The sequence below is a fragment of the Diadema setosum genome, chromosome 13 (assembly GCF_964275005.1).
Source record: "Diadema setosum chromosome 13, eeDiaSeto1, whole genome shotgun sequence".
In the NCBI taxonomy this organism is placed as follows: Eukaryota; Metazoa; Echinodermata; class Echinoidea; order Diadematoida; family Diadematidae; genus Diadema; species Diadema setosum.
In genome coordinates this window covers 32,216,558-32,233,123 of record NC_092697.1, presented here as the reverse complement: position 1 = coordinate 32,233,123, position 16,566 = coordinate 32,216,558, and the positions used below count along the sequence as shown (strand labels likewise).

The 16,566-nt window shown below is 37.5% G+C and overlaps 1 protein-coding gene across 1 annotated transcript; it reads left to right on the top strand.

The window, feature by feature from the left end:
* Nucleotides 1-10,636: 10,636 nt before the first annotated feature.
* Nucleotides 10,637-14,622, top strand: LOC140236841 (alpha-ketoglutarate-dependent dioxygenase alkB homolog 7, mitochondrial-like). Its single transcript, XM_072316776.1, has 4 exons — nt 10,637-11,007; nt 12,056-12,229; nt 12,798-12,922; nt 14,493-14,622. The coding sequence occupies exons 1-4, from the start codon at nt 10,693-10,695 to the stop codon at nt 14,620-14,622; spliced, it is 744 nt and encodes a 247-aa protein (XP_072172877.1). The 5' UTR covers nt 10,637-10,692.
* Nucleotides 14,623-16,566: the final 1,944 nt, after the last annotated feature.

Sequence of the window (16,566 nt, the reverse complement as noted above, 5' to 3'; positions counted from 1 at the left end):
TGGGAAATGTTTATTATCATGCAGCAAAATCAGCTCATCCTCAATGTGTTCAAGGAGACCTCAGTCTGGATGATTTTCAGTCTTTTGCATTTGAACATAGTATCTATAAACTGGTGTTACTGGGTACAGAGTTTCAGAATTTATACCCGGCAGTGATTGGGATGAGAAATAAGAATGATTTCAAATTTCATAACATATCACAGCGAACAAGGATGATGACTAAAAAGTGTTATTGTAGTGGAATTATACTACATTCCTGAAAAATGTCAGTATCCTATGTCATCACCCTTTAAATATGTTTGGGGTTTTCCAGAATATTGGTTTGTCTGCTCAAGGAATGCAATAAAGTCCACAATAATACATGGCACTATCAACTAATACAAATGTACTACAATTTAAGTTAAATAAATCATCTGAAATGTTCCTGAAATCAATAACATCTGCAGAATATGCATAAAACTGAGGATGGTGCAGTTCTAGAATGTTCATTGCAAGGATATTCAAATGAAGTTTTAATACAGTCGACTCTGAAACATATGTTGTTCTTGACAGGATTGACCAAAAAGCATTGACATGTACACAATGTACAATACCATTTAAGCGATAATCTACTTTTGCATTAGAGGAACAACACATGTAAGGCTGTGAAAGCTAAAAGGGACTTCTTTTTATTGACCTCATCGATTATTTGAGTTTTGACACACTAAATGTGACATCAACTTGGAAAAGTAGAATTCAGCGCAAGCTGTTACCTCCTAGTCTTTGCTTTCTACGGGAAATTTAGGGCCGATTGGGAAGGAGAGATATTACAACTCGTTTGTTTTTTTAACCTGTGTGGACTAATTTAATAAATGAATACATTCGCATTTACTTAATAAGCTTTTATCTTCACGATGGTGTAATTTTGTGGATTTCACAAATCACAGATTGCTAACACAAAAATTTCGCCATGCACTAGGGTATTTCTGGAGGTAATAATGCATGTACTATAACAGCGTCAGTGTCAAAGACAACATTTCACGAAAATGTCTGTGACCTCCTCACTCACAAAAATGTCTGCATGCAAAATGAAGTGCAGCTTGGCAATAATATACAGTAAACATTAACACACCACAGTCCCGTCTCATAAAACTTATTATCAGTGACAACTGCCACATTTCTATGACAAATTTGCTCTTAGACAATCATAATAAAGATGCAAAGATTTCGATAGCTTATGACAACTGTGACAACTTGTCATTGATATTGATAACAAGTTTTATGAAATGGAGCCCAGGTACATGACCTCTTGTAGATGTTGTCCAATTCTTCTTCTTCTTCTTCTTCTTCTGTCAATGTGCATCCTTTAGGCCTAGCGACATAGTTAGTTGAAAATAACTCAAATGAAGATCAATGCACAAAAGCCTAAAGGGGGTAAGAGTGGTGTGCCATTACTGAAAATTATCTAAACAGACTTTTAAGTGCAAATCATTCTGCTGAATAGATTTTTTTTTTTTCAATTCAATTCAAGGCAGCTGAGATCGAGAAGTACAGTATACATGTATACAACATAGTAAAAAGTGCACTTGAAGGTCCCAATGTGTGCGGTGCGACCAAATACAGTCAACTCCGGATACCTCGAATTCGTCGGGACTGAAGAAAATGGTTCGAGGTACGTGAAATTCGAGGTACGCGAAATTCGAGGTACGCGTACGTACATCGAATTTTCTTCGACTTATCCGACGTTTATCGATTTTCAACATGGTATCTGTTATAGTGCCTACCGATTGTTTGCATGCTTATCAATTGGAATTGAATCGATATGTTATATGAATGAATTGAATGAAAATCGGAATTGAAATCAGAATATCAGAAATGAAGATTTTGGTGGCCCTATCGCGCCACCAAAAAAGTCGGATGTTTGCCTTTACTTTTGAAAATGAATAGCGGTAACAATCGGCTCCGTAAGATACTAAAATAAATGTCGGATGTTTGCTCATGCTTTTGGAAATGAAAAACGATAAGACTCAGCACCGTATGGTACTAAAACTAATGTCAGATATTTGATTTTGCGTTCGGAAATGATTAAGGACAACATTCGGCTCCGGAAGACGCTGAAATAAATGTCGAATATTTGCTTTGACGTTCGGAAATGAAAAACAATATTCAACTCCGTACGATGGTTAGATAAGTGTCGGATGTTTCCTTATACTTTCGAAAGGAAATAGCAATAACATTCGGCTCCGGAAGATGCTGAAATAGATGTCAGATGATCGCTTTTATGTTCGGAAGTTCCAATAACATTCTGCTCCATACGATGCTAAAATAACTGTCTGATGTTTGCTTTTAAATTTCGAAATGAATAACAGTAACATTCAGCTGCGTTCAATGGTAAAATTAATGTTTGATGTTTGCTTTGACGTTCGGAAATGAGTAACAATAACATTCAACTCCTTACGATGATAAAATAAATGCTGGATGTTTGCTTTTACGATCGAAAGTAGATGGCAATAATATTCAGCTCCGGAAGATGCTAAAATACATCTCGAATGATTGCTTTTACGTTTGGCATGTTTGAAAGTGAATAGCAGCAATATTCTGCCCCATATGATGCTAAAAAAGTATTAGATATTTGCTATTACATTTCAAAATGAATAACAGTAATATTCAGCTACGTTTGATGGTAAAATAAACGTCTGATGTCAGCTTCGACGTTCAAAAATGAAAAACAGTAACATTCGGCTCCGTACGATGATAAAATAATATTGTCAGATGATTCATTTCACTTTCGGAAGTGGACAGCAGTAAAATTCGGCTCCGTACGATGATAAAACAAATGTCGTATGTTTGAAATGAATCACGGTAATATTCTGCTTCGTACGATGCAAAAATAAATGACAGATTGTTGCTTTTACATTTGGAAATGATTAACGGTATTAATCCGCTCAGTTAGATGCTGAAACAAATAGCGGATATTTGCTTTCACGTTTGGAAATGGATAAGGATAGCATTCAGCTCCGTAAGATGCTAAAATGAATATCTGTTGTTTGCTTTTACATTTAGAAATGATTAACGGTAATATTCGGCTCCGTAAGGTGCTAACAGACTAATAAATGTTGGATGATTGCTTTTACAATAAGAAATGAATAACGGTAACTTTCGGTTCTTTACAATGCTAAAACAAATGTCGGATGCTAACAGATGTCGGCAAATGCTCCCACTTTTTCATTTCAAACGTAAGTTTTGACCTCCTAAATTTTTAGGCATCAACTTTTATAATAATCTATACGCCTATTTGCTAAATCTTAAAACACAAAATAAGATGATTGGATTTTCTAATTTTAATTTCGAGTAAATTCGATCACCAAAAAATAAAGATCAGTGATACTGGTGGCCCGATAAAAGTTAGTGTGGAGCCCTGTCTATTCTGTTCTTTATCATGCTCGGCCTATACTTCCACATCATGTTCCACGATATTTTCATAATCGCATTGCTGGAAAAAAAAAAATATCAGTGCTTGCTTTCTCGGGGAAGAATAAATGAAACATACTTCGTGAAAGGCATAAAAAAAAGTTAAAAAAAGGCACTACGCAGGAGATTGATGTTTGGACAGTGGACCGTGATTAATGCCAAAGATATAACTGTCAACATCCAACACTGACCTACGCAGGTGCGCCACGACGGTTTAGAAATCTACGCGCGCGGTATGACTATCATGATCAAGAATTAAAACACAGTGGTTAAAGAAAAGAAGATGATGGGCAGAGCGTAGTGCTATCGTAAGCACTCCATTGGCAAGGGTGCTATGTGCATACCGTGTACGTGTAAAGGTAGGTGTTGGAGATTTTTCTTGTCAGCTGTGTACCGGGTATTTCTTTGGGCGCGCGATTGTTCTGGTCGGGAATATTTACAGTCGAGTGTGAAAAGATTTGTGACATGTCTTCTTCGCTGTCCACGCGCGCTTAATCGGAGATGCTGAGTGATGTTGCAATTCGATTCGAGCTACATGCTGGGAAAAACAATAAGTTAATTAAGATCGGGACAGTAGATTTCACTTCGAGGTAACCGAACTTCGAGTTATTTCTTCGAGCTACGCGAATTTTAATACACGGAAACTCCATAGGAACAATCGGGACTTTCATTTTGCCCCCGAGGTAAGTGATATTCGGCTTATCCGACGTCGAGGTATCCGAAGTTGACTGTAGAAAGAAAACTTCACGAAAAAGGAAATTTTACAATTTCTAGATTTCATGATCCACTAATTGACATTTATACCGTTTCCAATAGGGCCTACATCTAACATTAGACAGGTAAAATATTTGTCTGTCCTGAGGAGACAGACAAATATGTTACCTGTCTAATGTTAGATCAGATGAAGGAACGCTAGGCCCTAGAACCCATTGGAAACGACACATCCCTGACAAGATACAGACCAATCTTTCGGTCAACTCATTGACATGACTTTACACTCTCTAAATAATAATACACTGTACATCAGGACACTGCTCTGTACAGACAGCTAGCATGTGCAGGCCAGATGTAATCTGACAACTACGTTTACTGGATGATGATGGTAGACTCAGCTCAGCTCAGCTCAGGTGTGTCCTTGAACGTCTGTTGAATGGCAAGTGTTGGTGCCGACTGTTGTTAGAAGTTATCTACCGAAGCTAGGTCTCGAGGACTCTTATTGTTTTGATCATGTAGAACCATATTCTATTGGTTTTGATCCAGCCCATAATCACGAATCTGTTCGCATCCTGGCATTATGTGAATATGAGAATAAAATTAACGTTAACATACCTTCTTTATTCCGGATGCTCGATGATGATGGATGGTGTGTGTATGCGCCGCCTAGCCTCCAAGTACGGTACTGAAGTAAATTAGTTCTACATCATCATCGCGGTCGTGATCATGGCTGTGCTTACACAGGAGATTTATTCCGTCGGTAAAAAGAGGACCTTGTCTTGTCTTTGCTCGTCAGAGGCAGCTGTCATGCTGGTTGACTTGCTTATCGTCCATAAGCACATTTCAGGCTATTGGAGCTGTATTAGTACGACTCATATTGCGTTGGAAGTAGTCTTATCTAGATCTAGATCTATTTGACCTGTATGAAAATAATATCGTATGTCTGATGAATGTATACTCTATGCCCTGTTAGAGAGCATACACAACGGTCGCATAATCCTGCACTGCATACATACAGTACAGCCAGTACAGCGCACGGTAATATTATGGCTTCTTTGGTCGTGTAGGAGACGGAATTTTCTGTTCTGCGCAGATTGTACTGCGCATATAGATTTCTAGTACACAGTGTAGTGGTATACACCTGTGTCGGTAACGAGTATAGGTGCACCATCACACACAGGTAAACACATAAAATGTAAGATCACTGATTTCTGATTGCGTACGATCAAACGCGCGCGTTTTGCTTCTTGTTTTGTTTTTCTTCGTTAGAAGAAAGTTGTTGTTTTTTTCTTCCCCACATGAAGAGTGGCAAAATACAACAATTACAATAATGTATTAAACACTGAGATCTTCTTAAAGGGATGATGCAGTATTGGTGGAGATGAGAATTGGGCTTTCAAACTTTTTTTGCTAGATACCAAGAAAACACTAATATGATACAGATCATACCATTTTAAGTTTATTTGATGAAAATCGGGTTTGGAATGACCGAAACATCCAAAAACAAAGTAAAACAAAGCGATCATAATAAAATGTGGGTCCCACACTTTATTAGTATCGCTCTTTTTTGGATATATATCTCAGCCATTTCAAAACCAATTTTCATCAAATAAACATTGAATTCGATCCTCATAGAATTACATGCTCTTTCATATTTTCATAAGAGGTTTCTCATTATCTCACCAAAAAATGTTAAAAACCTGAAATTAGGTCTCGACCAAAACTATACAACCCCTTTAAAGTATGTGATTTCTGGGATGGCTGAACCTCTTGTGCACATATTTTAACCTGTTACTAAGCTCTGGTATTGTTTCTAACTAGATGAAAATTGGTAAAGTTATAAAAATATTTTAAAAGGGCTATCCTGAAGAATCAACAAATTACAGACCAATCTCTCTCCTCCCTACATTCTCAAAATTACTGAAAAAGGTGGCTTACTCTCGTGTTGATGATTTTGTTTTTGTTTTTGTTTTTGTTTTTTTGAAGGAAAAAAAATCATTTGTTATGTGAATCTCAGTTTGGCTTTTGAAAGAAACATATAACTACCCATGCCATTTTATAGTCAGTAAACATGATAGCTCAATCCACAGAAATATTTCCCATAAAGTTGTTTTTTAATAGATTTTCAAAAGCCTCTGATACTGTTAATCATGATTTTATTTTATAAGTTACCTTAATACGGGATGTGATTTTGTGATTTTGATTGCTTTTTTCCAACCCGGCTCCTTCGGGAAGCTCAATAGGGAAAGCCTGACACTTTGTTTTCTTGTGTTTTGTTTGTTTATTCTGTTTCTCTGTTATCAATTGTATTGTTTTGCAAATGCCGAATAAATAAATAATAATAATAATAATAATAATGAGAGGTAAGGATTGGTTCAGAAATTATTTGCATAACAGGTAACAATCGCTATTATGGCTTCAAATATTCAATACATACAGACTAGTATCACGTGTGGTGTACCTCAGGGGTTACATCCTAACTGGTCCACTGTTGTTCTTGCTGTAAGCTGTAGGCCTAAAAAGGTTTTCCGAAATCGAGTAATTGACTTTCCTTCACTCTTTTTGCTGATGACACAAGTGTATATTATTCTCACCAAAAGTGTGGGACCTACTGTACTCTTGAATACTTTGACGATTCTGAATTGACAAATGTTCTGAAATGGGTAAAAGAAAACAAATGACTAAAATATTTTCAAGTGTAATCATATGGGGGGGGGGGAGGGGGTTCAGTAAATGCAGCATCAATTTACTTTCTCCTGTAAGTATTGATGGGACTGAACTAACCAAGGTTGACTCTACCAAATTTCTTGGAATAATCATTGATATTCAATGATAAGTTAGAATTTGTTCTGGAAGATACACAGACACAGACGTCTTGGCAAAGTCATTATCCAGGGACACTGGTACACGTTGTATTATCCATAAACTGAAGTCTAAAGACTCTCATCTTTGATCTATACATACAGGTGGGAGTCATCTCATCCCGCCTCCCTTACCTACACTATAATATTGCCAGAGTTGGCATAATTATGCTTTCTGGCATAATTTCAGACGCGTCAGCATTTGGCATTATGCTTGGCATAATTTGCCAGCGTGGATATGTTTTTAGCATAATTATGGCACAATTGCTACAGAATTAAAGGAAATCTCCATGCGTTTTGTGTACTGTGGTACCTCTTTTTGGTGGTTTGTTAGTTTATCAGCTGATTTGTCGACGAAATTGACAATAAAAAATTATGAAGACCTGTTTTGCTCTGCTGATTGAGCGCCACAGTTTAGTTTGGCACCATAAATGCGATTGGGCACCACAACTGAAGTTTATGTTTATGGGTGGTTTTTTTTTTTTTTTTTTTTTTTTTTTTTTTTTTGCTCGTCAGCTACTTGGGCACCATAATTCGTAGGGTTTTTATTTTGTTCTGTTTTTTTTTTGCTTGTCAGCTGATTAGGGTACCACAATTGGTTGACATAATATGTGACATTTTTATTTCATGGCAATATTGAGCATAATTTTAGGCCACTTCAAGCACAATCCCATTTTTTTTTTCTGCTGGCCACACTGTTAAATTGGCTCCCACTCAAAGATTCTATCATCTTTGATCTATACAGGGAGATGGGTATCATCATGGACCTATCATGAAAGATCGTAGGATCTTTGGTAGCATCTCTTCCCATCCTCCCACAATTACACACCGTACCAATTAGCCAGCCAGCGCGCGATTTTCGTCTCTCGCTCTCAATTTCCGACGCTCGAGCGATCGGGGGGGGGGGGGGAACATTTCATGAAGGGTTTTGTCAGATATTTGTCTGGAAAACTGTTAAAATCTACTGAAATTCTTGCATCACATGATGGCTGAGAGCAAATTTGTCCGACAAAGTTGTTGAACAAAATGCTTCATGAAATGCCCCTTCCCCCCAAGAGCAGAAGTAGACAGTGCGCAACTACAAGATCAAGACCAAAGAGATTTTTTCTCCTCACAGTTTGCAGACTGAAAGTACATCAGGTCCCACTATTTTCTCTTTATTGTGAACCTTTGATTAGGCCATGGGGTTGTCATGTTTAGTGCACAGCATTGTATGTATGATTTTGATACTTAGTGTCACCGCCTTGTGGACTATTGTTCACAATATAGCATGTTATATTAAAAAGAAAATCGAGTAACTTTTTAGCAGAAAGTAAACATGAACGACACCCCTAATGATGTTGCTCATGTCACGTTTGGGCAAAGAGTGATAATGCACTGTCACTACCATCTTTCTTCTCTCCCCCTCTCTCTCTCTCCCTCTCTCTCTCTCTCTCTCTCTCTCTCTCCCTCTCTAATTGTCATCTTCCAGCACACTGAATTTACTTTTCCCAATCTGTTAGAAACATTTTAATTATCATCGATTCTATTGATCTCACAATTGAGTGTAAAATCTTTGTCACATTTTAATAGTTAGTTGGATATGAAAATTGATCTTCAGTTTTGAAAGAAATAATTTAATTGGAATCACGTAGGCCTATATATCTTTATTTTGTTTGTGATCAACCACCTTTCTTATGTATGCACATTTTCTTGGTCCTCATGACACACTATGAAAGATATAACATAGTTACGTCTCCTCAAAGTTCCTCTCCAGAAAACTCCCCAACAATGCCCGTCCATTTTTTTAGAATCTAAAAATCAGTCTATTGTAAAATATTCATAAGATTTTTAAATACTACAAACCTTATCTGAGAACAAGAGATATTTTGTTTTATCTATTAGAAACATAGGCCTACCTTGTTAATAATATTTTGTAACCACATACTTAAATTTATACGAGATAGAGGGCATGTTCTTTTCTTTTTTCTTTTTTTTGTTGTGATCCAGGTACTTTTCTTATGTTCAATGATTTACTTGACACAATTCTAAATTGACTTATTCCTATAACATTTCTTGTGAAGATGTTGACCATCGCGGTGATTATTCTATGACTATAGGAGAACAAAATAATTAATCTTTAGTTTAGCGAAGAAAATCGTAGTAAGGTGTTCGACGTATCGCTCGCTACTGATGAGCTTCTTCAGGCAATGAGACACTGTGGTGCCTGCATGCAGGTTGTAGCGAGCGAAACGTCGCACACCTTACTTCGATTTTCTTCGTGAGACAAAAGATTAATTTGTTCCCCTATCGTTATGGTTCCTATATGTTTTCTCGAGCTTCCTGATGTTTGGAAAGACCTGGGAATGGCCATTTTGAATTCATATTATTTTCCTCGCCCGGCAACTTAGAGAAGCACATCAGGGAATCCCAATTTCTCATATTATACTCAATTCATTTTGACTTTACGCTTAATTTTTTGACTTCTGCATTGTCATCTGGAAATGCCGATCAAATAAATAATGATTATAATAACACTATTCTTAACACTAAGCCTACTACTTCAGCATCATCTTCTTACTGTTCGCCCTCCTATAGTAATATACTCCGCCTATTTTCTTAAATTGTTCTCTTTCTTATTTTATTCTTGACTGCATGGATATGGGGAGAATTTTATATGAACTTAAAAAAATCATCATGAAAATGCATCTCCACGCATAGATCAAAGTTATTTTCACTTTTCATTTTTTCAAACGATAGGACCTAACCGGTCTCACTTTCCTTTCCGAAAGCCTTTGAAAAGGTGAATATGAAATGGCCCTAAAAGAATAATATTCTTGAGACGACAACTTGACAGTAACCTGTAAATGCCTAAGTTGCATTATAGGATACCGCGAGATGGCGCTATAGTATTTCACATTTGCAAGTTGCATGCATGCTTCGCAGGGCTCCCATCACGACTGTCGTATCGGCCCCCGGTCGGCGCGGTACGTATACGGTACACGGATCCGGGTAAATCCCACTCACTGACCTGCATTTCAACAGTACCGGTATGTAACTCCAATTAGAGAGTAGTTGTTTACGCGTTTTAAATCAAATTTTGATAATATCCATAATTCACTCGACTTCATGACCATTGGGGCATTGGCATTGATTAATTTGATTGCATATAATATGCAGATTTAGGCCCAGGATTAATCTAACGTTACAAAATACTAAGTAATGTACAATCCACTCGGTTGAATTTGTATGGGAGAGGTGCAGTTGTGAGTGGATCACAGATAATAACGTTAGATCTACACTTGTATAAACACTGTGACTTATTTTTATACTGATACGTTATGATGTAATTCTGTTCTCATTGGTAGCACAAAGAACATACATGTAACTGTTGTTGGTCTAAATAGTAGCACAAACAGGCACACTTATGCTGTTATTGTTAAAATTACTTTGTTGTCTTGGTGTTACTTGTAGGACACCTTCTGGAGTAACCCCTCTGCCCTCTGGGCACTCCTTCACACAGTTACAGTTATACTGTTCCAGAATGCTGCACATTCAGGCTGGTCGCAGTTAGATCTACTAACTTTTAGTTTTACTTGTGGAGGAGACCTTCGGCTTCGCAAGTGCAAGCTTTCGTCTTTTGTGGGAAATTTCATGGTTGAGAAGAACCATCGCCGACACCAACACAATGTCCAGGCTTTGGTCGGGTGGCCTTCTGCAGCTAACTTTGAGAACACTATCTTCCGTCGCAAGATGTCCAAGATGTACGCGTATGTTAGCAGTCAGCACCACTGCTCGGTCTTCATCTACAGCATCAAATTTGTCATCAGTGACTGAAAGCTCTGAATTGTTGGACTACAGCGATGAGGAAATGAGAGCTGTTGCTGGAAGAGACTTTAGGATCATACCGGATTTTATCACAGAGGAGGAAGAAACGGCACTGCTGAAAGAGGTTGAGAGATTCCTCAAGAAAATACGCTATGAGTACGATCACTGGGACAATGTGAGTGCACTGGACAGCAAAGAGTATAGAAGCTCTCTTGACAGCTGAAGCAACCTTTATAAAATGTATTTTTAGAAATCATTGATAATTAATCAATTTTCATAACAAGCCAGAAGAACTGTTTTTTTTTTTCTCTCATGTAAATGTAACGTTAGTGAACAAATTAGAATATTTTCACCAGTGTTTCATTTTCAATTTCTTAATTTATTTATTGCTTATTATTATTATTATTATTTTTTTTTTTTTGGGGGGGGGGGGAGAGGTGATAGTGTCAATTTTTATTTAATATGCGCAGTTATCTGGTGGGCTTGTCATAGGACTGCATTCAGCCCCATATTCATGCATCCCAAACTGCACTATAATCTTCCATGGCTGGAAAATGAATCACATTCAACTTGAAACCTTTGGCTTTGCTGAAATGATTAAAGTTTGAATGGAATTTGAAAGCATATATTTTTTTTCCTCAAAAATTGAATGAAAAGTTAATGACTTCATGCTTGCTACTGTGGTGAAAACAGCCTTTCTGCCAACAAAAATTGTGTTGGAGATCAAGTCTACAATTTTAATTCCGAAACAAATGCAAGCTTTCTGTGAATTGAGGCTCCATGTTCAGACTGTCGGAGCATGTCGGTGAACTTCAAGGATTTGGAAATATCATGATGTGGTATTGAGACCTGTCTTATATAAATTTATGCCAAAGTACTGCTAAAAAATAATTCTTTACATAAGGCAAAAAACCCCACCAAAATCACAAAACCCTGTATGACTATGGAAGAAAGCAATTTGAATTGCTAATCGAATCAACTGAGACTGCACTTTAGTCATATAGATACTGTATGTACAATGTGTGTGTATGGGTTTTCAAGGTCAGATGTTAGATGAAGCTAGTGGTTGCAGGGAATCAAGTTTAATGAACTTTCACTTGGCAAAAATACAAAATATGTATAGTATTGACTTGTTGAGGTTTGTTGACGTATTCTAGCTTTATACCACTTTGGAGGAGGAATCTGACTTGACATATGCCATCATCTTCTTTTCATTTTAAAAGGCGATTCATGGATTCAGAGAGACAGAGAAGTCCCAGTGGTCCGAACTCAACAGTCCCGTCATTCAAAGGATCCGGGACACTGCATTCTCATCAGAATCCTCACAGCTTAGTCTGGTGCATGTCTTAGACCTTGCGAAGAACGGCTACATCAAAGCTCATGTAGACAGTGTAAAGGTGAGGAAGTGTATCAATATTACCTGTTTACAATCATATGTACCAGCTTTTGTGTATTCCCTCTTCTTCTTTTATATTTTTTCAAGGCGTACAAACTTGTAGACTTGGCACACAGCATCATGCACAAATTTTAAATTCTTCAACGCAGTAGTAAACTGTCCCTATACTATGTAGGCCTAATATTTTGCATGATTTTTATTTTTGCAAATTTCGCAAACCAGGTGCTATTCACAAAATAAAAAGAATTTGCCAAAATATTGATTCTGATCCTGACATGAATATGACATGTGCGAATAAGTTCTCTGCTCAATACTGTACTCTACGATCGTGAATTATACCACTCTTGGAATTGTCAGAAAGTCTGGATTTTCGAAAACTTGGACTCGCTGAATATATGGCTATACAGTAATATTTTGTCAGCATCGTACCACTTGCAATGGAGCTCTGCTTATCACTGAATACTAGTACCATTGGATGGTGAAAGAAACTGTCCTGAGCTGAGTAAGATGAGTGCAGTTGGTTTGACTTAAATGGTCAGTGATGAAATTTCTTCCCCTCTGTCGTCCAGTTTTGTGGATCAACCATTGCTGGCCTGTGCCTTCTCTCTCCAGCAGTCATGAGGCTGGTCAACTGTGCGAACAACGCTAGATGGGTCAACGCACTCCTCCTTCCGCGGTCTCTCTATATCATGAGGTAAAGGTGACTTCCCTTCAAGTTACTTCTATAGCAGAGAATCAAATAGGCTTTTATTTGTCCCCGCCGAACGAGTTCGAGCAGGGGACTATGAAACGGGCTCCGTACGTGTGTGTGTCCGTCCGTGTGTGTCCGTGTGTACGTCCGTGTGTGCGTCCGTGCAAAATGTTCAATTTGCTACTTCTCTGTCATTTATGAGCCAATTTTGATTCTGTTTGCTTTATATGATAGCACTACATGGGAGCTTTGAAACTTCTACACAGAATTTCAGTTGTGACCTTTGACCTTGACCTTTGACCTATATTGTACATTTTGCTACAAAATGCTACTCCTTCGCCATTTCTAACCCGATTTCGATTCCGTTTGCTTTATGTGATGGCACTAGGTGAGGGCTTCAAAACTGTACACAGAATTTTGACCTTTGACTTCTTTGACCTTTGACCTTGATTTTTGACCTATATTGTACATTGGCTACAAAATGCTACTCCTTCGCCATTTCTAACCTGATTTCGATTTCGTTTGCTTTATGTGATGGCACTAGGTGAGGGCTTCAAAACTTCTACACAGAATTTTGACCTTTGACTTCTTTGACCTTTGACCTTGATTTTTGACCTGTATTGTACATTTTGCTGCAAAATGCTACTCCTTCACCATTTCTAACCCGATTTCGATTCCGTTTGCTTTATGTGATGGCACTAGGTGAGGGCTTCAAAACTTCTACACAGAACTTTGACCTTTGACTTCTTTGACCTTTGACCCTGATTTTTGACCTATATTGTACATTTTGCTACAAAATGCTACACTTCCAGCGGGGACATATATTACGCACCGCGCAATTTCTACTTTTCCTTGTTTAGTACTGAGAACAGTATGATTTCTTCTCCTTGACTGATAAAGGCTTTCTAGGGGCATCATACATAACATATCATACTGGTGTGGGCAGCTGTATACCGGTAGTTTTAGTCCGTATGGGCACTGTGATTAGCATAATATTGTGTGCTTCATTTCAAGAGATAAGAATACAATGCACCAGTGATATTGTTTGTTTTTTATTTAAATCTTCATGACAGGCAAATGCTGGTACTACTGAAGTCCTGATCTGCAATTTTTTCAAAATTTGAAAGAAAGGGATGAAAGCCATACATTCATTTGTTCATGACACTGGTCCATTTGCATTCTGCTTTTCAACTTTAACTAGTCATGAAACACCTGGTACAGGTGTCCCATGCTGAAATTTTTGATGGAGATTTCTTCACATTTTAGCATTTCCTTTTGCATATAATGTTTGCATACCAGTATTCAAAACCTAGATAGGGCTTCATGGCAACTGTGTTATAATAAACCAGGTGCATAGTAGTATTTACAGGTGAATGCACATTCTTTTCAGCAACATTTTAACAAAGCCATTCATGCAGCACTGACATATAAATTACCACTTCCTGCATGGCTGTTTTCAACTGCTCGTCTTGAAGACTATTCCATGTTTTGCAAAGTCTGTGGTTGGAGAGGTCATTGCAGACTAGTGCTAACTGTAAACTGGCCCATTGCATGTCACTTTTTCCCTCTTTAGAGACACCATACGGTATGACTACACTCATGAGCTTCTGAAGGAAGAGGATTCTGTCTTCAGAGGGAAACCTGTACCTAGAGACAGGAGAATATCCATTATGTGTCGGAACGAAGTTTCACCTCCACAGTGAAGACTGCTAGATGATGCAATAATTGACAGACTCTTACAAGTCGTATATATGTAATACATTCTATGTGCAAAGCAGTTGATGCCCCATCAATGCAGTAAGGTCATATTTTCACGCATAGAAACTATATCAGGCTATTGTATGGTATTACCAGGTATGTGTTCTAAGAACTGATTATTATCATTAATACTGTTATTATATTTTCTTAGTTTAGGGCAGCGAGGTGGCTTAGTCAGTAGCGTATCCTGCTTCTGGTCGAATTACTCAGGTTCAGGGACGGGTTTGATTTCAAGTGAGTCTTACCAAGCAATGTTGTGTGTTATGCTGTCTTCTCTAGTAGAGGCAAAACACTCTGTCCCTCGGATAGGACATAAAACGAAGGTCCAGTGCGTGAGAGAGTCTCGACTCATGCGTGTAAAAGATCCCTTTTTATTCATGTATTCATCGAAAAGAGCAGGATGCATAACCCAGTGAAGTGGTCCGCCCCAAGTAGGCCAACCCACAACGTGTACTGGACCCCAGGAAGTGGAGCTAGTGCAGCTGAGTATGGGCTATCCAGCCATCTTGTCAGATGGAAAAGGAAAACAAACAAATTCTTGCAACTAGAATGAAATGAAACAGTATGTACAAGGTCTTTCTCTGTTAGTCTTCCAACCTGAAATTTTGTGCAGATTGCATGTCACAGTAACATCAAATGTAGGCAATACAATGATTACTATTTATATAGTGCTCTTACAAACTATTTAGTTGTTTCACAGTTCTTTACATCACATCATTGTCTGTGGGGCAACTGCTATATCATATATACTGTGTTTAATATCTTTTGGTATTTTTGTTTTCTTGTACAATGTGTATTGTGTGTTTTTGTATCATAGAATAATGATCTTGTTTAGATGTGCAACAGCCCTTGATTTGGGATCATAATTTAATGCACTGTAGAGAGCAAACTGAAAATTTAGAGACAACTAGTAAATGAAGAGTACTCTAAGTAGTAGATAAAACACAGCTTTACGAAAAATCCCAGGAATACTCGTTTACTTCCCCTTCTTCTCATACAATGTATTTTATTAAAGCTCATATAATGCTTGCAGATATTGTCCTGTGACAAATTCCTGTGACAGAGTTTAAGACTTTTGAGGTACATATAATTGTATATTGTTGAAATAGAGGCTAGTGCCCAACTCTTACCAGTGTGTTGTAATGAGCTGCAATGAATCTGGTGATTTTAAGGGTATGGTCAGTTGGATGAATGTTTTTGATCAAAATTTGCCATATTTTCCAGCATGTCTTGATCCATTGGATTACTGTGTATAAACCATAATATACCGTAATACCGAGTCTAATTTTTCGCGAATAGGGACTTTGCAGTAATTTTATGAGGGGTTTCATTTGTGATGGGGGGAGTACGGAAATGAACAAAGAACTGTATGCGTGCATGTTGCATTCATGACGGGGTCAGTTTTGATATTTTTGCTTGTTTTTAAATTTGCAAAAAGCACCTGACTCGTGAAATTAATGAAATAAAACCCTTGCAAAATATATGGCGTACACAGCACTAGGCTTCAAGCTGCATCATATACAGTAGAACAGTGGTAAGGAGCTCATTTATACAGTTTACTCGAATTGCTTATTTCAGTTCTATAATTATATTAATCTGTTGTTCCTTTCTCTTACACAATCTCATGTTTATTTAGTCTTGATTGGAAAATTGACCTAAAGATGTCATTGAGTGCAGGGAATTTCATTTTGTATCAATTAGTCTTTTTTTTTTGTGAGAAAAAACCCAAATATGCTTGGAATGTGGGAGCTTTATTTTCTTTTTCTGTTGCAACTGTGAAAAGTCTTTGATCACACATATCATTTTGTTTCTTTGAATCTCTTGATAGAAAGTTTCCATTATACACTACATGTACTTGTATAGCACAATATCAAGCCCAGAAATTCAAA